At 40.5% G+C, this 26,076-nt stretch overlaps 1 protein-coding gene across 1 annotated transcript in view; it reads left to right on the top strand.

Annotated features, from left to right (window-relative positions):
• GLRB (glycine receptor beta) overlaps positions 1–26,076 on the top strand; it is a 165,608-nt gene that overhangs the window by 112,978 nt on the left and 26,554 nt on the right. The window contains exon 5 of the mRNA XM_089670411.1: positions 21,524–21,753. Coding sequence (XP_089526537.1) covers positions 21,524–21,753 — 230 coding nt within the window. The remainder of the gene's footprint in view (positions 1–21,523; positions 21,754–26,076) is intronic.

Below are 26,076 nucleotides of genomic sequence, written 5' to 3'. Positions count from 1 at the left end.
TCTTGGCAAATTTAACAGAGTGTGTACAATGAAATTGTAAAATGTATAGAGAGCTTTACATGAAGGTGCACAAGTTTAGTTTTGTATACAAATACAATTACCTACCTCTTCCACACTGTTCACCCAGGACATAGTTTAACCCAGGGAAAACCACTGTACCTTAACTATGAGCAACTTGGCTGTATAGAAAATTAAGGTATACAAGTTCCTTGAAGGAAGTGTCTGTCCAAACAATATAAAAGTTCAATGCATATTTGTACATTACAATAAATGTACTGCCACTCTCACACTTGTATTTTTATGTGTTGTCTAAAGGGTTAGGCTCTGAGGTGCATTTTCAGGATATGACATCTTAAATATCGTGTTTGATCTTTGTTATGAGTTACGTCACTTGAATGTAATTTACCACACAATATCAAATGATCCATTATTCATGTGTGGCTAGTAATCAAGGTTCTAATACACTGCATGCTTGTTTTCCTTCTTTTTTTTTTTTACCATGTCAGCCGACCTCACATGAAAATGACATTTGGAAGTGGAAGCCAGGTTTTACTAACTAAGTAATTAACTGTGATGGCAATGGAATTCGGGTGGTAATATATCATAAATGTTTTTTATTCCTGACTTGCATTGTGGCTAGTCTGCCTGCATAACGTAAGCTGAACAATGTGTAAGTGATTTAGTTTACCTTCAAGGGCTATAAAAACTGCTTTTGACTGATGTCAGGTATTTCAGGACCTCTAATAGAGTATTTGGAACACGATATTAACTGAATACACAAGTTCACATTTTTTGGCCAATCAAAACAGTGGCAGTGGCATAAAGCAAGTACTCACAAGGAGACCTTTTGATCTTGATCCCCCCCTTGGTCCGATTGGGTTATACTCTTAACCGCACATTCTTTATACTTAATATTTCCTTTTTCTTGGCTGAGAGCTAGATCAAGCATCACTCAGCACCCCTTACCAGAGCCATCAACTCATTTTCCAGGGGAATAAAAAATACATCATACAGCTCAGCCCTTATTTGCTGTCAGCTATTTGGCACTTTATCTGACTTTTTTTTTTTTATTGTTCGATATTTAACATCCTGTTGTTGCTTTCTGTTGCTGGGGTTTGCCAGCTTTCAATCCCTGTGGATTAGCATGATTAACTCCATCCATACAAGTAGCAGCTCCCTTATAAAGCCGCATTGTAGAATCTCATACGCTCTTTAATGAGATACATGTCACTTGTGGCTCATTTATGAAATTTAAAAGCGCAATTAGAAGAAATTATCAGCTCATTACAAATTCTGAGTCATGAATATGATTTTATTGTGCCATTATCCAGTGAAAGATTAAGTCTATTTCAGGTACTGAATGTATCTGGTTGTTCTCATATTTATTTTCTTTTTTATGATTCGCTTTAAGTTGGTTAATGACGATAAAAAGGAATTTGCAAGATTTTTGATAAAGTCAGTCTTATTTAAAGAGGTATTCAAAGTGTTTGAAACTTTTCACATACTCTAAGGCTAATGTTACTGGTTTCATTCTGTGTACTTTTTTGTTTTTATAAAGACAATTTTCTTTGAAGTTGGACTAGAGGCTTATCATAAATATTTAAGGAGAATGCAGAAAAAGTGAAGTAAAAGAAAAGGAAAGTGTAATGTGTGCTTGAAAGTCAATGTTATGTTACCCCTTTTTTATGCTCTTACATTGCAGGGGCAAATTAAACTGGGCACTGCTTCTCTTCCTGTTTCCATGATATGTCCCCAAGCACCATGTTAGCAGCCTAGCTGTCAAGGATACACCCCATGGTCTCCTACAGAAGATGTGTCACAAAGTGGTTGATTTACTGGAGAGTATGAAATCTGGTGCAGCTCTGCATAGAAACTAATTCGCTTCCAGTTTTTATGTCAAAGCTTAATTTAACAAGCTGAAGTGAGAAGCTGATTCGCTACCATGCGCATCTTCACCAGATTTTGCACTCTCCACTTTTAGTAAATCAGCCCCAATGTCTCAAGCATTGTCAAAGGTGTGACTAGCTGCAGTGTGTACTGCACAGTAGGTGGCTACAGAAATACCTACAATTCTGTCTATGTGACCAGCACATGTGATCCTGTTCCAAAAACAGTCTACATGCTGCCACAACTTGGCACCACCAATTTACAGGATATCATAAACTCTGAGTGGCACAACTCCCAAACTGGCAGTGGTTTGGATATATCAGGGGAGAGGCTAATCACATAACCTGGATTTCAGAGAGATTTTTAATGCTGATCTGTATCCAACCCAGTATTATTAACATTTATATTCCATATGCCCAGTTATATTGTGAAATGTATTGGCCCCTTGCACAAGGGCATCGTAATTTACTGATGTTTACTTAGGAAATTGTGACGCCTGTGTGCAAGAGGCCAAAAGCTGTGTGTAAAAACCTGAGTAATGTTGAGTATAGACGAGTAAAGGTGTGCAAGCATATGATGAGTAAAATTCTTCTTCGTTGCCAGTATTGTAATATAATCTTTTATACTCATGTAAACAAGTAAGCACGTGAGCAAAATCCTGCACTCAAATGAACAATTTGCAATTGCTGCTTACTCAACGCTGTATTACTGATCTCTACTCAGCTGTAAGCAATGTCCCATAGACAACACTGTATCTCGGATCAGTAAAAAAAACTCAGCATTTTTTTACTCCCATGTGCAACAGGCCTTTATAACTTGGAAATTCAACATTTTTGTATTGTAAAATTGCTTGCATTCTCTCCTGCCTCCATCTCTGATTACAATTACATCTAGTAGGTCCTAGTTGGCAGACCATAGTTTCCTGAAGCAATCTTTTCTTCCACAACCTGGTCAGCCTGCAATACCTTTTACTGCTTGGATTCATATGTTTGAGAATGGACTATTTGCTGCCAATCAGAGTCACCTACTGCTTAAAAACATGTTTTGTTTTGTTTAATAGTTTTTATTTATTAGGCCTCTTGCACGCGGTACTGAGGTTTGAACATCTGCTTTTTTGCAGAAATTTCAGGCATTTGTTTTGCAAATATTCATACATATTTATGCTTGTATTTGTATGCTCAATATATTCTTAGGGATAATACATAAATTGTTATGCCCATATGGGCATATTTGTGCGCATTTGCACACACGCGGCGTAAATTACTGACCTAAAATGCAGATTTTCTTCTTTTTTTTTTTTTTACTGAGGAATACATGGCAAATACAGTATTTACATGCCTGTGTGCAAAGGCACATTATAAATAATGGGCTACATTTTACCTCAGTAAAAAAGAAACGCTATACTGAGCTTTTTCAAGCTGCAGTGGGCAAGCAGCCTTAAAGTGTTACTAAACCTAGGACCCTGCATTCACTCTATCTGATCTTTTCTTCAGTACACACAACATGGAAATGCAATTATTTTAGTAAATATAAACTGCTAAATGCCTTTTATCATCAGCAGTATATAGCAGTCTTGTGAAGTCTATCACTATCCAGCTGAGCACTGGTTAAAGCTTGTAGGAGGAGTTTTCATTCTCCTCCCACTGCCCTATGAGATTGCATAACCCCTGACCATCTGTCTGGACAATGCTGATTGGCCCTGTGCTGATCACATGCACTCTCCCAAGAAAAATAAAAAAACTGTCTAGCCGTACACAGCAAACTGAGCATGTGCAGAGTGTTCCCAAGGCTGTGTTCTATCAGTAGATGAAATGGGGAATGTGGAAAGAGGGGAGGATCAGAGAAGACATGATCAAACATCCTTTTTACACAATGCAGAGGATTAACCCCTTAAGTTCCACAGTGAGTATGACAAGCATGCTTTACTGCATATACAGACTGATTTTACTGGGGTGGGTTTAGTCACACTTTAACCCCTTCACGCCGGCGCCTCCCGGCCCTTTAAGGGTTTCAGAAGCCAGGAGGCGGGGCCGGGTTTAGGGTCATGTGACCGCCGTGACACGGCATCACGGCGGTCACATGATCGGGAAAGGTCCCGATCGAAGGAGGATATCGGGACCTTTCTGTGAGCACCGGACGTGTGCTGGGAGCGCGCAGGGCGTGCGTTCTCAGCACATATGTTCTTTTTTAATAGAACGCAAATGTGCAGCCGCTCCTTGTCTAGGCCCAGGCGTCGGGAGGCACACATTTGCGTTCAGCCAGAGTGAAGAGGTTAAGGACAATTTTTATACATTACCAAACAAGAAAAAAACTAACAAAATTATTTAACCAAACTAGATTGCACAAACACCTGTGCGTCCTAAACAAAAACAGGCTTTGTAAGGAGTCACTACATTTAACCATCTAAAAGGAAGCAAGGAAAAAAAGAAAAATTAAGTCACCCCCTTCCCCTCTTGGTATGGCATCTTTCCACTATAACACAAAACATTCTTTATTCATTACCATATGCCGAACTCAAAGAGAAAAGGAAAAAAAAGTTAAGAATAATAATGACACCTGTCTCAGTCTGCCAGGTCTCACCTGGTGTCCAAAAGAGTTTAGTAATCAGGAGTATGTAAGAACTTGTACCGTTGGTGCCACTTAAAAAGAAATTTATTTCAGTAGTTAATGAATCCTCCAACCAGTATGTCTCTCTTATTTTTGTCAGCCATTGTGTCATAAAGGGAGCTTGCCATTGTTTCCAACAGGCTGGGATACAGCTACAAGCTGCAATAATTAATACAGGGAGAAGAGATCGATTATAAGCTACAATTGCATTGGTTTGATGGTGAGCTGAAAGCATACTTTACTTATTCACTGCCTGGGAGCAGAAGAACAGTGTATCTTATAAAGCTCTGCATTCTTTGTGCCTAAAGTAAACATTGTTGCATGTTAGCAGCTACAGTTAGCTAGTCTGCCATAAGGTGGCTCTGTCTTAAAATAGTGTGGTAAAAAGAACTATGTAAATGGATGTTAGGTCTCCTTTTAGCAGAGACCTTCGTCCAGTGATGTAATGGGTGAAGTTAGTGCCCATATAAATGCCAGGAAGAGCCTTGGGAGATGGGGCCATCACCTCAGATCTATTTGGATGTAGTTAGGTACTGCCAAGGGCTGTTCACAGTGCTTCTACAGTAGTTCAACACCCAGAAGGATCAGCTGTAGTGGCCAAGACTCTTTGTATGGTCTGATGTGGATTGTGAAGTGAGTACTAGTGCACCTGGATATAGGTTTGTCACTGGGGAGCATGCCCTGCTAGCCAGAGCTAAAGAATGGGAGATGGAAAGAGAGACTGTTGTACTAAAGAAAAGCACCTTTATTAAACTTTGTGACAGGAACTGAATGCTGTGGACTCAGTATACATGGGGAAGTGACCCCAACTTTGTGGTGCTCCCAAGGGAAGAGGAATTGTAAAAGGGAAGATGGCTTGCAAATGATGTGCTGGCATTCCATGCCTAAATGGCAGCTATTGAATATCTGCTCCTATGTAAGGCATTCTGTGCCAAAGAAGTCTGTCAGTATGTCAATATGATGTTAGATGTCATGGCCATCTTTGAGAAGTTAAATTAAAGTGCGGAATATACAGTATATTTCATGTGTGGACATTCCTTTATGCTCAAATATTAAGGCCTACAGCCAGGGATGTTGTGAGCGGGCCTACAGCCGGGAGCTTGACACCGTATGGTGAAAGGATGCAACTAGCAGCAGCTGGGTAGCTGTCCTGTCCATGAAGATGCGGGGCTGGGACTTGAGCAATTTGGTGTCAACAACCAGCCCAACACAAGTCCCCTTACATGCAGAACTATATAAATTCCAGCAGTGTGGACAACATGATGCGAATCCACAGTACAATTTATATTAGCTTTAAGAACGTTTGTAAGCGGGTTGCAATTTAGCTAGTTAGGATCTGCCCAGTGCGGGAGGATTAATGTTTTTTACGGGTCTTTTGCTTGGTGGGTTTCTTTGGGCCCAACCCACTGTTCCTGTGAGTATAAAGAAGGACAGTGGTCCAGAGACGGGGAGCTGGAAGCTGAGCTCTTCTTGGGAAGTCAAACCAGCTAAGTGCAGTATGTTGGTGTGAAGATGTATTAAAAACGGTGAAAGATAGCTGAATTACAAGGCTTTCAGTATGTGTATGGCTCACTCCTTGCTGCAGGGGCCATGGGTATAAGCCAGGCTGAGAGATGGAGAGAGATGAAGCCGGGTTGCCCTGTGTACATCAGGAAGTGCATCGGAACCAGTGTGTAATGCATGGGCGGAACTGACGTCACCGGAAGGAGAAGATCTCTTACAGAGCTGGTCACACTCTGCGGATGGCTGCCACCTGTGCTGATTGGTTAAGAACATTTGGAATATATAGAACCATAAGGACTTTGTTAGAATAATAAGGACTTATAAGGACTCTTTTAATTATACCATTGCTTGTATTATTTATTAGGCTGTTTATAGGATACTGGTCCTGGCAATACGCCAAATTTTCTCCTTTTACCCTTTCTTCTTGGGAAGTCATAGCTCCCTGTTACGCTGTTAGTACGCTGTTAGCTGCTGCTAACTTCTGGGAGCCTGTCATGATTTAGGAAGTCATTGGGACCTTGGGTTTGCCCTGAAGACACCATCTACTGGGGGATGCCACCTAAGGACCTTTTAGTACATGGACTCTACCTTTGCAGATATGCCAGGGCAACGTATAGCCTTATTTAGGATTAGGGATGTAGAGACAAAAACTGATTTATTATCATGCAGACTTTGTTATGCTTGGAGTCTTTTCTTAAGTATAGTGTTGAAACTTTTCCTTCTGTCTGGTCTGAAGTGCAATGCAGGTAACTGGCACATTTCTACAGCTGTAGGGTTACTAACATATTAGGGTATGAAGAGACAGCACTTAAGAGTCATCCTGGTTCAGTAGAGCAAGTGGTTACCATGTGTCACGGTGTAAGGTCAGGTTCAGAGACCAGTTGCTATAGCAGTAAAAGGCTTACCTGGAACCAGCAGGATAGGTACACCAGCAGATCCCCCTGGGAATGACGCAGGCTCACCTGAGGTGCGGGGTCTAAGTATTAACCGGTATTCACCAGAGCTCCTAATGGTGGAGATGGATTGGGCTGCGTGTTAATACCAGGTCGCAGATCTCAGGATCACCCCACCAGGGAATGAGCAGACTAGGAACCAATAGCGGATCAACAGGTTAGGGATCAGACGAAAGCAGAGTCGGTCACAAGCCAAGGGTCGGTCACAAATGGTAGCAGATCAATCGTGGTCAGGAACAAGCCAAAGGTCAGTAGCGGAGGTGTAGACAGCAGCAGGAACAGTAGCAGGATATTGGCTGGAAAGGCACAATAATCTGGCAAGGAGGAAGTCCAAGGACATGGCTTATATAGGAAGTTCATGGGAGGAGCAAGGAGTTCAAGGTTCAAGAGCAAACAAGGCACAAGGCAGGATTATCCAATAGATGAGGCAAAGTGTTGTCCAGCATCCCAGGTAGCTCAGTGAGTAGAGTTACTGCCTGACACAGTAGAAGTCCCAGGTTCAAGTCCAGGCCCTGACACCATGGGTACCGGAAGTCTACAGCCAGTTAACACAGTTTGTCGGCAGTATGTACCTTTTATAGGTGGAACGGCTTCTAGCAGTGAGGGAGATGTTGTTGGCACTCCTTCTGCCAGCAGTCTGTCTCCCATAGCAATGGAAGTGGACTCACACCAAAAGCGGTCCCCATCCTGTACATAGGTACGGAAGTTCAAGAATCAAGTTAAATGCTTGTATGGAGCCTGCTATGGGTGCATGGCAGGTCCCCATTCCTCTGCTGGGAACAGTAGTGGAAAAAGCTGGACAGTTGGATGTGGACAAGGCTCAGCATATACTGAGTATATACAGTACGTACCCCGTATGTGAAGTAAAAATTCTGTTACAGGTGCCTAGTGAAGACCAGAAAAACCCATCCCGGGGCAGGCATCTCATGTAACCCACACTTGGCACCCAACAAGTAGGGGAACATGGAGAGAGTGTCACCTGCCTGCATTACAAGTTGGTTGTTACCCATGAGTCGGGTGCGCTAACCGAATAAATCAGAAATGAACTAGTAGAAAAAACTAACTCAGCTTTTTATTAGAGAAAGATTGCTCTTGGAACATTATTTAAGTCTAGCAAATGACAGTAGGCCATCACCAGCACTCTAAAAATGCATTTCAAAGATTTATTACAAACACATCATGTTACATAGGGTCAAATGCCAATGTGTTGGGGCCTCAAAGGCTCCCCGTATTTAGGTTCTTTAGAAAATAGAGAACCTGTGAAGCCCCAAAATGTTAGCAAGTTGACATGATGTGTTCATAATCTTTGAAATAATTTTTTGACTGCTGGTTACTTCCTACTGTTATTGTTGGTTCTGCACGGTGCCATCTGCTGCAGTCATTACAAGCACCCTCTTTATTATATTATATTATTTATATATGGTCAAAAACCATTAGGACTGTGCAGCTCTACATACAAATTATTTATTTCTAGAAAAGGCTATTACATTTTTTTTCATGCCAAAGTAAAACTGCTTTGCCTGAGGCAAACACCCTCAGCCAGGAGACTACAGGCACCATACAGTCTGTGAACTCAGAATCTGCCTTTAAAAAGGCACATGTTCTGACTCAGTACAAAGGTACAACAAGACATTGACCATAACTGCAATGCAAAGCTGCTCATACACAGAATACGTACTGTTTCAGGAGTGGTTCACACAGTACATTGTAAACTATGCTGCATTCCCTGCAAAAGAGCAAGAAAATGGGGCGCTTAACAAAAAAATGTACTGCCCCTGGGTACAGCCTTAGGTGTAGATAACTATGATGTTTCCATTCCAGATACACTTTTGTGCATTGTAATTGTTACTACTGCTTCTGCTAACACAGGCTACTCCGTTATCCTAATGCTTTATATAGGATCTACTTTCTCTATACTGCCTACGGAATTCTGCCAGATGTAAATGGACCACTTATTGCACCTACTATGAAATTGATTAGAAACTCACTATACTGGGTAGGGATCTTTTTGTTGCACTAAACTGCCAATTAGTGAATGTTTTATCACAGCATCTCTAGTGGCCCCTATACCACCTGTGTATAATAATTTACCACTTATTGACACATAACTGGGCTTTGCTAGAATTTTTTACACAAAATTGAGGTGCAATCAGATGTGAAACCAACGTGTCAGAAATTGACATGCTTACTGGAATTACTAAAACAAGATGTGATTGAAAAAATTGATATGTTCAGTTTCAAATGCTGCTTTATGCATTGACATACCTCCTTTCGGACAGTATGGTCACCTGCTGACTTGGCACCGTCCACAAGCAGCTGAATTATTTGATAAGGCAAAGAAGTCCAAATCAATTTTACTTCAGCTAATTGAAGTAGAGGATTTTTTTCCAGTCTTTTGAAGTGTAAGAAGACAATGACTTTCCTAAGCCCTGTCTCTCTGACTAACACTGACTCAGTGTAAGGGATACAGGATGCAGGCATCCAGCAGCAGGGATGACCAGATCTGTGTAGCTGCACTTAGGAAACTGAAATCAAATAGTGTATGATTAAAGTGAGATTTATTAATGCACACAATACCATTCCAAAAAGTGCAAATAAATGTGACAATGAAGCAAAACCAGATTAACATCCTATCTATGTATACACAAATGGAGGGAAGCTGGCATAAACAGGGTATGGGTAGGACTTGGACTGGGAACAAGGGGAACAGAGATGGACAACAGGATACAAGGTACTAGATACATAAGGCAGAGATCAGCAAGCAGGAATATGGCTAACAGGCAAAACAATGAAGCGCAGATAACAACTGTAGCTTCCCAGCAGCCAGTATCAGGTGGAGCCTAATTACTGTGATCAGTTGGATACTGGGAGACACCCGTGGTGGCCATTGGAACTATGTCCTTTGACTGCGGGAGCAACAGTACTACCAGCAGATATTCTGAGTTGACACTCGGTGAACATGGAAGATGTGGGGAGGGTTTAGCTAAATAGCACTAAACAGCACTAAGCAGCATGTGTTACTGTGATATAATCAGATGTCAGAGCTGATTAAGAAAACACCTTAAAAATAATTACTCGGCCTCCTCGACTACAGGATACAACACCCATGTGTTTCCTTTGTCCTCCTATGTCAGAGTTGTTACATAGGTTAACCCTTCATACTTTGTGACTGAGAAATCTTTGGTAAGTTTGCCATCAGTAGGCTCAGCAAAACTTCAACACACATGCTGAGCAACTTTACAGCAGGGTATTTTGCTTAAACCGGTGTCTGGGTTCCTGGGCAGAATCCCAGGTCTTGAGGGCTCGGCCCACTAGGAGTCTGAGTAAAGCTGGCCATAGATGGATTGAATCTTGACAGGTTCAGCAGGGACCCGCTGAGATTCGATCCATCTATAGACAGGCTGATTGTCAATCCATTGATCAACTTGGGTACAACCAGCATGCCATACTTTTAGCATGTGATTTTTGCCAGTGGCTATAGCCGCTAAAGTAATCATTGTGTTCTCCCAGCAGGAACGGCTCCCTGCACCCCACCACTGGGAAAATACAGTAACTCTGTGGGAGGGATTCCCCCATCAACAATGACTGTTGATTGTACCTGAGTCAATTCATTGATTGACTTGGGTACAACCAGCATGCCACACTTTTAGCATGTGATTATTGCTAGTGGCTATAGCCGCTAGTGTAATCATTGTGTTCTCCCAGCAGGAACGGCTCCCTGCACCCTACCACTGTGGGAGGGATTCCCCCATCAAATATGACTGTTAATGGGGGAATTAAGCAGGAAAGAAAATATTTGGCCTGCCTTACAGTTAGAAGCTATTTTGATCCTGGAAGACATAGAGTATTTGTAAATTCACAATCTTAAATTGCTGGTATCCCCTCTGGTTTAAGAAGATATAATGTGCATTGTCAGTTTTTTTGGAAAACTATAATGGTAAATACCTTCTAAGCACAGCGCCGCTGTGCAGTCATGTGACCTCCCTCCTCTCCGTTTATCTTGCTTTAAAATAACAGGATCTTTTTTTTTTCTTTAGGGTTACAACCGCTTTAACCCAAGCTGTTTTGTGTAGACCTATTAAAATAAGGATTTAACCCAATAGTACCTGCACTGGTCTTCTAGCTGCAGACAGGGGCCTTGTACAGAGTAGGCCCAAGAACCACTGTCTTATTCAGGGACTGTCAGTAAGGGAAGCTGTACAAGCCAGGCATTTTGGATATTCCACCATCACACTGTGGGTTCTGCAATAATTAAAAAGCTATCAAGGGACTGGATGTACTTTTCTAAGAAGAGAAAACAAGTGCAATCTCCTGTGGACAAGTTATTGACACTCAGGGGTACTGCTTCCAAAGCTGAAGGCCCAAAAAGTAACAACGAAAAGAATCAGTAGAGCCTCAAATCTTCCATTTATTCGGAAGCTCAGATTTCTAGTTTACTGGGTATAAAAGTGAATTGTTGGTAATAATCTGTCTGGAGAAGATCATCTCACATGACCCCAAAAATGTTTGCCAATTCCATGGCATTTTCTATATAAATACAGTGTATCTTTATATAATTTTATACTTGTTACATTGTGATCTGTCAACCTGCAGACTTGCTAAGCAGGTAGGTAATATCTGTATACATCATTTTATATTAGTCTCCAAATTGTAATGCACCTTTATTACACACTTTCATGATCATGTCAATTAAAATGTAAATGGTGGCAATATATTAAAATCTCACAGCCTCAACGTTAATTAGTACTGAAAAATATATTCACAATTCAATATATTCATAAAGCACATCATGGTGTAAGCCAGTAAGTCTTCTTAAAGCCTAACTCCAGAAGAAACATTTTTCCTTTGTTTTTGTTTTTTTCGCTGGAGATCAGAGGGATATGATAGGAAATCTCTCAGATAGGAAAAGAAACAAAAAAAAGTTTCAGGTTTTTATTGTACCATCTGGTTGCAGTTACCCCCACTCGCCTCATTTTGCCTTGGTGTCACTATGTTGAATCATTAAGGGAAAATCTCCCTATGGCTTAACATGTTCTGTTGGGTCTTGTGATTTGTAGTATGTTTGTTTACCCTGGGATATGCCAGCTTCTACTGTGCAGTCTGTTACTTTAGTAATACTGCATCAACCCTTAGTTTTTAATATTGGAACAGTTCAGGGAGGCAGATTAAAGTAGAGTTCTAGTCACACTGCAGTAAAAAAAAAGCTTTTGTAGGGTTTTTTGGAGCGTTTTTGCAGCAGAAAAAAATCCTAAATGCTCCTAAATGTTGCTAAATGCTACTAAAACACTCCTAACAGCTTTTTTTCTAGCTCTTTTTTCCCCTACATGTACTATAAAATCGCTAAGAAAACGATAATGCTCCTAAACTCTACCAAAACACTACTACCAGTGTTTTTTATCCAGCATTTTTATAGCTGAAAAAATTGCTAGTGTGCATGGAGCCTCAGACTTAAACTCATGCAGTTTTGTCATTTATAGGCAGGCCATTTCAAAATTATTTTTGCTGGAATTTTGGAAGCACAAATTATTTGCTGCAGTTTGAAAACCTGCTTAAAGTGGAGTTCCAGTGAAAATGTAAAAAAGTAAAAGTCAGCAGCTACCAAAACTGTAGCTGCTGACTTTTAAAAAAACAGCCACTCACCTGTCCCTTGATTCGGCAGTGTCCCCCACGCAGCCCGTTTCACCGGCCATCCTGTGTTCCCGGTTTCGGCATCTTCAGTGTGGGCACCTGGATGTGACAGCTTGCGGCTTCACAGCCAGGTGCACACTGAGCATGTGCGAGTAGCTCTGCACTTTCTGAATCGTCAAGTAGTCTCCCTAGGACCTGTCACGTGTCCCAGAAGACTACGGGGAGGAGGACAGCTTTCGTTTCCGATTACCTAGGTGATCGCAGTAGAAGTGGGAGCGGGGACCTATCAATTTTGGGTACTCCCCCGCTCCCCAAAGGTGCCAATCTTCAACAGGGAGCTGGGGACCAGGGGAACTTCCACTTTAATGTTAACCAATCATCCCTTCTGAGGAGCAATCCCTTCCTAAGAACTTATATACAGTATGTTGCAAGGTTTTTGCAGATCCATTCTGAAACTGATTCTGAATGGGTATGTCAAACTCTATTATCACAGTCTGATTGGTTTCAGTGTTGTAATAAGAAAAGCGGCATCCATCTAGGTGAGCAATAGCCCAACACCCACAACCCTTTAGCAAAAGTTGCCTGTTATTTGATTTTTAGCACTGTGTAGATTTCTGGGAAAAACAGTGACCTAATCATACATGCAGGAACCAACTCTGGGAGAGGCCAAATCTTTAGAGATATTTCTAGAATGATAGCTGCAGAATATTGAAACAAAAGATAATTTTTAATAACTGTTACAAAATGGCATGTGTAACCAATATATACAGTATTTTATACATGTTCTATAATAATAGAGGCATTTTTTAAATGAGTGAAAATGTGCATGGTCTTAGTCTTTTGTGGGGATAACAGATAAAGTGAATGAAGCTTCAGCCCTTCTCCACCATTCTCTGTATTTATCACATACATTTATTAAATCCATTCGACAGTCCCTAACTGCAGGCTATTTGGCAGGAGATATTTGGGGAAGAGATCTGTACACAGACTTAAAAATTGCTTCCGGCAACTGTTAGTAAAGCATCATTTAATATATGCTGAGCAGAGCTGGAAGATGCTACACTTGTCTTATCACTACTCAAATGTATACATAGCTTTCTTGCTATCTACCTATATTTTTCAGCTTTTTATGAGGGAAGATTTTCAGTAAAGCATATATTTGGACTCTACTTAAAAAGACCCGTGACAAAATGCAAAGTATTTGAAATACATATTCATTGTGATAATGAGGATGTTAGAAGCAGCTGATTGCCTGCATATGGAATGTAAGATTAAGACACAGACAGTAATTGCATCACAGGAGATCTACAGTATAATGACTCATTCCACATTTAGGTATATAAAGCTCAGTTGATATTAATTCATGATAGATTGTTTCAATGATTATTAGAAGGTGTTAATGTTAGCTTGGTATTTCTAGAACAGTAAAAAAAAAAAAGTTGTAACTTACCTATACTGTATATGCTTTTTAATTGAAAAAAGGATGCATGTGATCAGTCCTTCAAACTGCCTGCCTTCTATGTGGCTAGCGCTATCTTTACATCAGTGGGTGCCGGAGGGAAGTGTACTATAGAGGGTAGGGTATAGAGCAAGGGGTTAATACCAGGCTGACTATTGGTTACCATGAGCTATCTGAACACAGAATTCCTCCTGTCTGTCACTGCCTTAATCTGTGTCTACTAATGGTGTATAGAGTTCATCTATATAAAAGTAGCACTATTCTTTTCAGGGTGGTGTAGGATAACTTCCAAAGTAGTCTAGCAGGCATTTCCAAATGCCTCAGTCTACTTCCTTGTCATTCCCGTGCATATTTGCCTATTAAAATATGTTGAAAAAGTCAACTATTTCTGTTGGGTGTACTTACTTGTTCACACATCTGTATATGTGTATATAATATATACACACACTAATAGCTACCTGCTGTGAAATTATGATATCAATTATTATAGATTACTCTTCGCTCCCCTACTTTTCTTTATTACATATGGTTACTTGGCTGTTACCTAGTCTGAACCCTGATGCTGGCTGTTATTTCTTTGTGTACAATGTAACATTTGAGATGTTTTGAGGTGTTAAGCATATGCCTGATGAAAATAAACATGTGATTTTTGCATACTACATATCTGCCTGCCAAGAAAGTTGTCACCAGTATCATATTTTTATCAGGGAGAATTTAGCTTGTTGGTGTTATTACATCAAGATTAATGCACAGCAGGGGAGGACAGACCATTTTGAAACTCGGGCACTGCCCGAGGGCCCGGGGTCAGTAGGGGGCCCCATGAGATGCCCCTGGTACCTTTTTCATAGGTTTTTTTGAGTTTGGGCAAGGACACAGGGGCCCCATGATCCCCTATTGCCCGGGGGCCCCATGAGTTGTCAGTCCGTCCCTGATGCACAGATTACGATAAATGAAGCGTAACTGGGAAAATACAGGTAGATTAGTGATTTTACTTGGGTATCACCATAAGGAGTCCAAATAAACAAACCAAACCAGCACTCAAATCTTCATGCAGACTAGGATAACTGTAACTACCATTCGTTGAGGTGCAGCCCTTAGAAGATTGGGAAATCTTGGTACTGGTGGACAAAAGCAAAACAGGGCGCACTCTCATCGTGCATTACCGTAGTGAGACACAAATTTATTTAAAAGCTAAGCTCTGAAGAAGGGAGTACGTCTCCCGAAACGCGTTAGCCTACCTCACCAAGGGTCTACCGTCATTTTAGACTGTTATTATGGACTCTTCTTCTCTGTTTTTATTCCCCTTTGGTTTGTGAGTGTGCATGTATATGCTTTTAAATAAATTTGTGTCTCACCACGGTAATGCGCGAAGAGAGTGCGCCCTGTTTTGCTTTTGTTCACCATCACCATAAGGAGAACCAAATAGCAAAATGAATGGTTGAGGGCCTAATGAACTACGGCTAGGCAGATAGTAAGCATAGTAAGCATTCATAGTAGTTCTGTAACACAGTTTGGTAATAGGCAAAATATAATTTCTGAGATTTGTGATGGCGTACTTTTGTGGTTACAAAGTACATGTGATAACTACTGCTTGTGTCGACTATAACAAGCAGTCAGATTCTTCCTTTAAATTGCAACCCTGCAAAAGTGACTTTGCTAATTGGTTTCTAGGAACGTGTAGAAAGATCTCCTTTTGGACACTGTTATGCATTGGCTACTACTGTACCTTGGAATGCACCATCTCAATCACTGGTGCCCTTGAAGGTCTAACTAAGGTCTTTTATTAGCATAACTTAATAATAGCGTAGGAAATCCTGATTGTTGGATATTATATATCTTAATCGTACAGTATAGTACAAGACACAGACTAGATATTCAGAGACCCTGGCTTATTTCAGGTCATTAAACGCTGGCAAAGCTTTGCTGGACACGCCCTTGGGTGTAGCCTTGAAACCCTACCCCACTTCTCAGTGTTTTTTTAGTGTCCCAAGGTGATGGACCTCTTCTCTCTTATGGGGAATTTATTTAGGCCACTACTTTATTATTATTCGTTTTTTATTCTTCACTCAACCCTTCAATTAACTTCTCGCTGTCTTCTAAATCAACAATAGAAGAAGTGCATCCAGATCAACCTTGGTAAAACCTCAGGTGTAGTACCTAGCCTGACGCTGTGGGGGCAACCTGTGTTGCTTCGGCACTGGAACCTGCTGGGGCTTTAACCTAGGCACTTAGTGCAATGTGTGCAGTTAGCCACAGACTGCTATATAGGTCCAGGGTCAAGGTACTCCCCTACAGAACCCAGACCCTGAAGACCCCTCAGGGGTATCCGCAATGTGATGGGTGAAGCATGCACTCTGATTAGGGGCCAGCAATATAGACTGATAAGACAGGTTTACTCTATACTGGAATGATACTGCAGCCTCGCTTATAACAGGTTTCCTGATTAGTATTCATTCTAAAATAAAAAATCTAGAAACCTGGAATTGGGTTTGAAAATTATTCAGTTGTACAGTGTTAAAATTTTCCATTTTGACAGTGAAAATTCCACTATTCAGAGCTTAGTCTGACCAGATGTCACATAACACCACAGGTCCCACAATTATTACCACCTCCATCCAGACCCCTTTTATAGGGTACTCAAGCACTTCCTATTGCCCTTTTACCAGAGGACTCCACTACAGGGAGATCGATACCAAGGTTTCTGTGTACTGTCTGCCGCAGTCCTGCTAAAAGTCCCTGATCGCCGCCATTACTAGTAGGAAAAAAAATCCCAGTATCTATACTGCCATTTGTAAACGCTATAACTTTCATGTAAACCAATTAATTTACAAGTATTGGGATTTTTTTTAGCAAAGACATGTAGCAGAATACATTTTGGCCTAAATTTATGACAAAATTAGATTTTTTTTATTTTTTTTACTGGACATGTTTAATAGCACAAATTCCAAATTATAATTTTTTTCTGAAAATTGTCTGTCTTTTTTTGTTTATAGTGCAAAAAATAAAAAAACGCACAGGTGATCAAATACCACCAAAAGAAAGCTCAATTCATGGGAGAAAAGGACGTAAATTTCATTTGGGTGCAGCATTGCATGACTGCGCAATTTTCAACTCAAGTAACGCAGCGCCGCAACATAAAAAATGGCCTGGTCAGGAAGGGAGGTTAATCCTCAGGAGGGCAAGTGGGTAATCAATTGCCTTGGAGGAGGAGTTGGGGAGTGGCTTGGTGTTATGAGCTTTAGGTTTGTCTGTGCGTGTCAGAAAATGCAGAATAGGAAGGTCCATCTGTAGTCCCTATTGAGATTGAGTATGCAAGTGGTCCATGAGACCCTGCAAGGTAGTGTAGACACCTGAAATTCTAAAAGAGGAGAAATGACTTTCACATACTAATTGCCAAGCAATGACATCCTTCAAAAGGAAAGCACAAAGCTCAAACGCTAAGTGCTGAGGTCTGCAGCACAATTTTTTTTGCCCTTTGGAAGATTTACGCCCTTACATAACCAGACCATTTTTGCAATATGGCACTGCGCTACTTTAACCACTTGCCTACCAGGCACTTTTACCCCCTTCCTGCGCAGGCCAATTTTTACTTTCCAGCACTGTTGCACTTTGAATGAAAATTACGCAGTCATGCGACACTGTACTCTTTAGGAAATTTTTATCATTGTTTTCACACAAATAGAGCTTTCTTTTCGTGTTATTTAATCACCTATAGGTTTTTTTATTTTTTGCGCTATAAATGAAAAAAGACCAAACATTTTCTTTGTTTTCGTTATAAAATTTTGCAAATAAATAATCTTTCTACACAATTTAGGCCAAAATGTATTCTGCTACATTTCTTTGGTGAAAATAACCCAAATCAGTGTTTATTATTTAGTTGGTAGGAAAGTTATAGAGTCCACAAACAATGGTATATATAAAAAAAAATCAAATTTTTTGAGGCACAAAAACGCCAAGACAGTACAAATAACCCCCAAATAACCACTTTTCGGAAAGTAGACTGTCTGAGGTATTTAGTAAGAGGCATGGCGAGTATTTTGAAGTTGTAATTTTTTTGTCATAATTTTTGTGGAAAATGAAGAAATGAAAAAAATCTTTTCACACCTTTTTTTTACATACTGTCACCAATGCAGTACAGTGTCATCAAATAACTGGTACAGCGGTGATCAGGGACACTGACTGGCGACAGTATGCAAAAAATTAATAACAATAAATATTTTTTAAAAAATTACATTTTTAATTAAAAAAAAATGTTATTACATTTTTAAATTTTTTTAATGATTTTATTTTCTACTCCTGTTGCGAGAGCAGTACAATGTTACCATATTAACATTATGGTAGTCTGGGCAAGTGATCAGGATTTTTTTTTTTTATTACACATTATAATCGTTTGTACCAACGAATTTCATTGGTATAAGCAAGCATTTTTACTGAATGAAACTGATTTATTCAGTAGTCTTTGTTGTGATCAGCTGTGGAGACAACCAGTGACAGATCACTCCGGAGGCGGAGATGCGATCCTGGGAGGACCCTGTGAACCAATATATCAGGAGCTACGATTGTCACTGTACTACTACTACTTTCACCATTCCCCACTCTCCTCACTTTTTCGTGTACACCAAATATTAATCCACATACACAGTGTGATCATGACATAGTATTTCAGACACGCCTGTTGGGAGTAAAATGTTTTTTTTTTTTTTTTCCTTTTTCCCCCACAAGACCAATCCCTGGCTGTGGTTATTTTTTCCCTCGAGTCACCATTACTGCGACTACGAGTTCCCCTTGTCAGTCACCATTACTGCGACTGCGAGTTCAGTTCCCCTCGTCAGTCACCATTACTGCGACTGCGAGTTCAGTTCCCCTCGTCAGTCACCATTACTGTGACTGCGAGTTCCCGGCACCCTCTCTCAAATCAGGGTGTATCCTGTCCACTCCTGACGAGGAATATTTTGCCGTAATTCTCCCCTCCCTCACAGGCGCATCAACAACAACCCAACCAATCACACTGGTACACACAGACAACACAAAAGACAAGACATATCACACTGGTAGATGACGTTACACTGACAGGTGGGTTCAAAGGAGCCCCGGGCAAGTATACCTGTCACTTTGCTGATCAGCGGACAGCCAGACGGGTGAGTAGTCCCGCTGGGCAATTCCAGACTACGCAGGTAAGGAATTATTAGACATTCACTTACCGCTTTCGGAGGTGATCAGTCTCCATGTCTGGAATGCTCCACGGTCCCCCTCGTCCACTCTGGGTCGGCTGATCCGGTATTCAGAACCCGGGCTCCACGCTGGGCGACAAATGTCTTGGACTAGGTCACTTACAGACCTTTTACCGTGATCTACCAGTGAGCCAAATTAATATGAGAATACGTGCACGTGGAAGTAAGACACTGACACTTCGCAGTTTGCCAACTTCCTAAAATTCTGTTTTATTGAGGAACTAACAGTATCATTTATAGGGCATATGATGCAGGCAAAGCATATACATTGATTGGGTGAAAAGTCCACTGGGTTTCTGTGTGTTCGTCCATCCGTGTTGATATCTTCCAATCATTGTCCCCAAAGAGACTCATTCCCTTTTATGGGGGTTGTTTACATTAAAAGATACTTTTCTCCTAATGAGTCACCAAGGGTGAGACTCCGGATGAAGGCGCCATCTTAATTATCATCATTGTTCTGTCAACCTATATCTGATTGTTTACTTAAGAGAGTAAGGAATTTCTTTTAAAAGAGCAAGAAACATAAAGTAGCAAGACTATAAAATTGTCATTTTACTGATCATCTAATAAAACGTGGACTGTCTATCACAATCCACTACATGACGTCCTCCCAAGATAATAGGGATCCGCCGGCCGCCATCTTGCATTAGGCTGGGAGGGAATGAGTTAACTGGCAATTGCACAGGCATGCAAGACTGTACACATACTAAATTTATATCATTTTTAATAAATAGAGATTTCTTTCAGTGTTATTTGATCACCATTGGGTTTTTTATTTTTAGCGCTATAAATGAAAAATGACTGAAAATTTACAAAAAAACCCCAATTTTTTTTGTTTTTTGCCATAAAACATATCCAATAAAAAAAATCAAAAAAATAAAATTTCTTCATAAATTTAGGCCAAAATGTATTTTGCTACATGTCTTTGGTAAAACAAAATCCCAATAAGTAATTAAATGATTTGCATAATAATGATAGCGCCTACAAAGAAGTATATATATACTAGTAATGGCGGCGATCACCAATTTATAGCAGGACTGTGATAGTAGGCGGGCAATCTGACACTGGGTGGGAACCGACCAAATGCCACTGACATCTCCAGTGACACTAATACAGTGATCAGTGCCAATAAAAAGCACTGTTGATGTACTAATGACACTGGGCAGGAAGGGGTTAACCACTTGCCGTTCGACCTATAGCAGCTTTACTGCTACAGGGCGGCCGCTTTGTGCATAATCATATATATATATATATATATATATATATATATATATATATATACACACACGGACCTACCTACCCATGCTGTCATTGATTCCTGTATGTGTCAATCACCAGGTCCCAGCTAAAAATATACCCTGATCAGTGTACTAATGACACTGGTTGGGAGAGTGTTGGCATCTAGGGTGATCAAAGGGTTAGGTGTGTGCCTAGCTATGTGCTTCTTGTACACTAGGTGGTGCTGGTAAAAGGGGAAGTGATTTATCATGTTCCCAGCTTTGCAGAGATACACGATCAATCACTCCTCCCTGTTAGGCACAGCTCTGTTGTTTCTCCCTGCCCAACGATCGTTGGGTCACAGTTCACAGCAAAAGCGATCCAACAGCGGCGCATGCACGTCCCCAAGAGGTGGAAGTGCAAAATCTTGTATTTATAAAACTGCTAAAGGGTGGAAACATTTGGATGTAAACAATGCACTGGCATTTTACAGCTTTCTGCTTTTTATGTATCATGATACTACTTATCAAGCCGTTAATAGTCTTTAACTGTATCAACACTGGAATTCTGGAGTCATTAAATTAAATGGCACAGGTATAGTAATTGAATTGATATATTAAGCAGCACATTTATGTATGCAGTTTAAAATGAAGTTAAACCTAATGTATTAAACACTAACATAAATATGTAAAAGTGCAACCTGGAAAGTTAAATTATGACTATGGAAATATTATGTGCCAGGACCATGCTTTATCCATTTAGGTAAAATTGACTTAACTGGTTTTAGTGATGCTAAATGTCATTAGTGTGCAGATTTATTTCACGCAGTTAAAAAATAAATAAAAGTGTGAAGGTACATAGAAACCTAATGTTGGCTGAGAAAGTTTGTGAACGTTAAGTCCTGTTTAATAAGCATGTTACAAGAGTTGACAACTGTCTATATATTACTGCAACTACTGTTGGCCTTCAGTTTGGTTTCTAGGTGACCAGTGCTAGGATATGTCATGGAGCTAATGTGCATTTTTTTTTAAATACAGGATTACAGAGTGAATATCTTCCTAAGGCAGAGGTGGAACGACCCTCGGCTTAAACTTCCCAGTGATTTCAGAGGCTCAGATACCCTCACTGTAGATCCGACTATGTTTAAGTGTCTGTGGAAGCCAGATTTATTTTTTGCCAATGAAAAGAATGCCAATTTTCATGATGTCACTCAAGAAAACATCCTCTTGTTTATTTTTCGTGATGGAGATGTCCTTCTGAGCATGAGGTAAATGTTCTTTATTTTTCCTCTGGAGTTTAGCGGTCTCTTCAGAATACGCATTTATGTATGGAAATTTCTTGTAGGATGGTGTGAGATGAATGTCAGTGGAGCTAAATTGCTGCCCTGATTCATGACTATTTACTAGGGGCTCAATAGATAAATGAATAGTAAATGAGCATGTATTTTTTTAAGTTTAAATTGAACGGAAATGCTTGAATATTCTTGAACTGAATATCCTTAAAGCGGAGTTCCACTCACACTGTAGAAAAATAAAAGTCAGCAGCTACAAAAAGTGTAGCTGCTGACTTTTAAAAAAACAGCCACTCACTTGTCGCACGATCCCGTGGTGTCCTCCCCGCAACTCGTTTCACCGATCGTCCTGTGTTCCAGGCGCCGACATCTTCAGTGTGACAGCTTGAGGCTTCCCAGCCGGGTGCCCACTGCGCATGCACGAGTAGCGCTGCGCTTCCTGAATGGCCCCGTCGTCTTCTGGGACCTGTCACATTTCCAAGAAGACTACGGGGAGGGAGGGTAGGAGAACAACTTCCGCTTTCAATCTCCTAAGCAATCACAGCAGAAGTGGGAGTGGGTAACTGTCAATTTCGGGTACACACTCCCACCCCGCTTCACAAAGGTGTCAATCCTTAATGGGGAGCTCCCACTTCTGAACTGAAAAAAGTTGTGATTATACATACAGTGGGGATCAAAAGTTTGGGCACCCCAGCTAAAAAATTGTATTAATGCGCATAAAGAAGCCAAGGAAAGATGGAAAAATCTCCACAAGGCATCAAATTACAGATTAGACATTCTTATAATATGTCAACAAAAGTTAGATTTTATTTCCATCATTTACACTTTCAAAATAATAGAAAACAAAAACATGGCGTCTGCAAAAGTTTGGGCACCCTGCAGATTTTATAGCATGCACTGCCCCCTTTGCAAAGCTGAGACCTGCCAGTGTCATGGATTGTTTTCAATCATCGTCTGGGAAGACCAGGTGATGTCATTCTCAAAGGTTTTAAATGCCCAGACTCATCTGACCTTGCCCCAACAATCAGCACCGTGGGTTCTTCTAAGCAGTTGTCTAGAAAACTGAAACTGAAAATAGTTGACGCTCACAAAGCTGGAGAAGGCTATAAGAAGATAGCAAAGCGTTTTCAGATGTCAATATCCTCTGTTCGGAATGTAATTAAGAAATGGCAGTCATCAGGAACAGTGGAAGTTAAAGCAAGATCTGGAAGACCAAGAAAAATATCAGACAGAACAGCTCGCAGGATTGTGAGAAAAACAATTCAAAACCCACGTTTGACTGCACGATCCCTCCAGAAAGATCTGGCAGACACTGGAGTTGTGGTACACTATTCCACTATAAAGAGATACTTGTACAAATATGGTCTGCATGGAAGAGTCATCAGAAGAAAACCTCTTCTACGTCCTCTCCCCAAAAATCATCGTTTGAACTTTGCAAATGAACATATAGACAAGCCTGATGCATTTTGGATACAAGTTCTGTGGACCGATGAGGTTAAAATTGAACTTTTTGGCCGGAATGAGCAAAGGTACGTTTGGAGAAGAAGGGGCACAGAATTTAATGAAAAGAACCTCTGTCCAACTGTTAAGCATGGGGTTGGATCAATCAAGCTTTGGGGTTGTGTTGCAGCCAGTGGCACAGGGAACATCTCACGAGTAGAAGGAAAAATGGATTCAATAAAATTTCAGCAAATTTTGGATGGTAAGTGGATGCCATCTGTGAAAAAGCTGAAGTTAAAGAGAGGATGGCTTCTACAAATGGATAATGATCCTAAACACACCTCGAAATCCACGGGGGATGACATCAAGAGGCGTAAACTGAAGGTTTTGCCATGGCCTTCACAATCTCCTGACCTCAACATAATTGAAAATCTATGGATAGACCTTAAAAGAGCAGTGCGTGACAGACAGCCCAGAAATCTCAAAGAACTGGAAGACTTTTGTAAGGAAGAATGGGCAAAGATACCTCAAACAAGAATTGAAAGACTCTTGGCTGGGTACAAAAAGCGTTTACAAGCTGTGATACTTGCCAAATGGGGCAGTACAAGATATTAACTCTGCAGGGTGCCCAAACTTTTGCAGACGCCATTTTTTTGTTTTCTGTTATTTTGAAAGTGTAAATGATGGAAATAAAATCTAACTTTTGTTGACATATTATAAGAATGTCTAATCTGTAATTTGATGCCTTTTGGAGATTTTTCCATCTATCCTTGGCTTCTTTATGCACATTAATACAATATTTTAGCTGGGGTGCCCAAACTTTTGATCCCCACTGTACACTTTATTTTAGATCAAGAGCACTATACTGGGTGGCCAAGTGTACTTTATCTAAAGTTCACTCTTTAAAGCGGACTTCCACCTAAAAGGGGAAGTTCCGCTTTAAAGATTGGTCCCCCACCAATCTTTAAAGTGGAACTTCCCCTTTTAGGTGGAAGTCCGCTTTAAAGAGTGAACTTTAGATAAAGTACACTTGGCCACCCAGTATAGTGCTCTTGATCTAAAATAAAGTGTATGTATAATCACAACTTTTTTCAGTTTTAGAGTAGGGAAGGGTTAAAATCTCTGCAATGGTTTAAAACTATGGCGCTGATAGACCGCTTGATAAGAGATAGGGCTTAGTTAAAAAATTAGAGTTCAAATAACAGTCACTGTTGAACATAAAGTAGTTGCTGCCCCCCTGGACCAAGTCCTATGTATACTTAATGCCCTATACTTCTGCTAAGTTGGCCCGCATGGGATTAGGATCTGCGTCCGCTTGTCCTCATTGTGGCCTTGAGTGGAGGGGTCTCAGATCTTTTACATATGTTTTGGGTTTGCCCAATCTTGTCTACATATTGGCAGGATCTGTTTTCTTTCTTTGATACCACCCTTCATTTGCCTGTACCCCATACCTCAGAAGATGGATTTCTGGGCATCTTGAATGACTATGTACCTAGGACACATGCTCATATTTTGATTTGTATGCTTTTGTTTTATGCTCGGAAATTAATTCTTTTGAATTGGAAAAATTCAGCTGCATGTTCCAACACTTTTATTGCCTGGTCAATAAAGATCTACTTAATTAAACTGAACCATAAGAGTGCCTATCCCAAGAAGTTTACAAAAGCCTGGCAGACCTGGCTTGACATATCGGACACTTTTTGGAAGGATATCCCGTTGTCTCAATAAATTTAATATGTTTCGGCATTCTACCATAACCCTTGGTATATGGGTACCGTGGATACAGGCCTGATGGCTCTCCTGGTTCCTATATAGAGAAAGGCCCCCATAGACCTCCATACATTATTCTCACAATTAGTCTCTGATCGTTTCTTCTGCAAATGCATTCTTCATGGCTGTCATACTGAACCCCCTGTTTCAGTACTAAAAATCACCAGAATGGACCAGAACAAGTGTACAGGTAAATTCATGTCTTTTCAGGGGCAGTTAAAACTGGGGTCAGAATAAAAGGCAATTAGCATTTCCAAAAGTTAGTAATGGCAGCCCTATGTTTCTCTCATAATGTTTGGAGACACAAATAGATGTAGAATGATACTACACTTTAGGATGTGATCTGGATGGACAATAGTTGCTCCCAAAAATAGAATAACTCCAACTATTATTATATTATTTTATTCATTTTCTAAACGTTGCAATAATTTTTTTTGTGTTCATACAGCCCTGATGACAGGGGACTTGGCTGCAACATCATCTGCAAATCTGTCTTTTCAACTAATTACTTACCAAATTTAGATTTCTGGACTCTATCACTTGTTGTGGTGCTCACGTTCTAAATATTTGGATTTCTCCCAAGGTGCTCCCAGAGGCCCCCTGATGTAAATTAGCCAGAACATTGTGCTCCATGAATTAGACCTTGTCTCATGATAATGATCTAAAATAGACTACAATCCACTGTATCATATCCATGTCCTCATATATTTCCCTATTACAGGTAACTATCATTACAATTTTACACTGTTCTGTCCCTCCTGGGACAAGGTACTCATAGTATTTTTTCCATGTTGCTAGGTGCTTCCTAAGGCAGGCTATACATGATTCATTTTATTTCATTCAACTCATTCAACCAATTCAACTGCTGAGCTATTGTATTCTGCCAGCGGGGAACCTTCCCTGCTGGCAGAATACAGAAATCAGTTTTTCTGGCTATAGCCAGCAGCACTGATCGTTCACAAAAAACCCGACAGGCTGGTTGTACACAAGCCAATCCATAATCAACTTGTGAACAGCTAGCCCATACATGGATTGAAATTTGGGCAGTCCCTGCTGAACCAACTGAATTTTGATCCATGTGTGGTCAGC

Source organism: Staurois parvus, unplaced genomic scaffold (genome assembly GCF_062004578.1).
Source record: "Staurois parvus isolate SC_StPar_1 unplaced genomic scaffold, SC_StPar_1.0 ptg000090l, whole genome shotgun sequence".
NCBI lineage: Eukaryota > Metazoa > Chordata > Amphibia > Anura > Ranidae > Staurois > Staurois parvus.
This window is presented reverse-complemented; position numbering and strand designations above follow the sequence as displayed.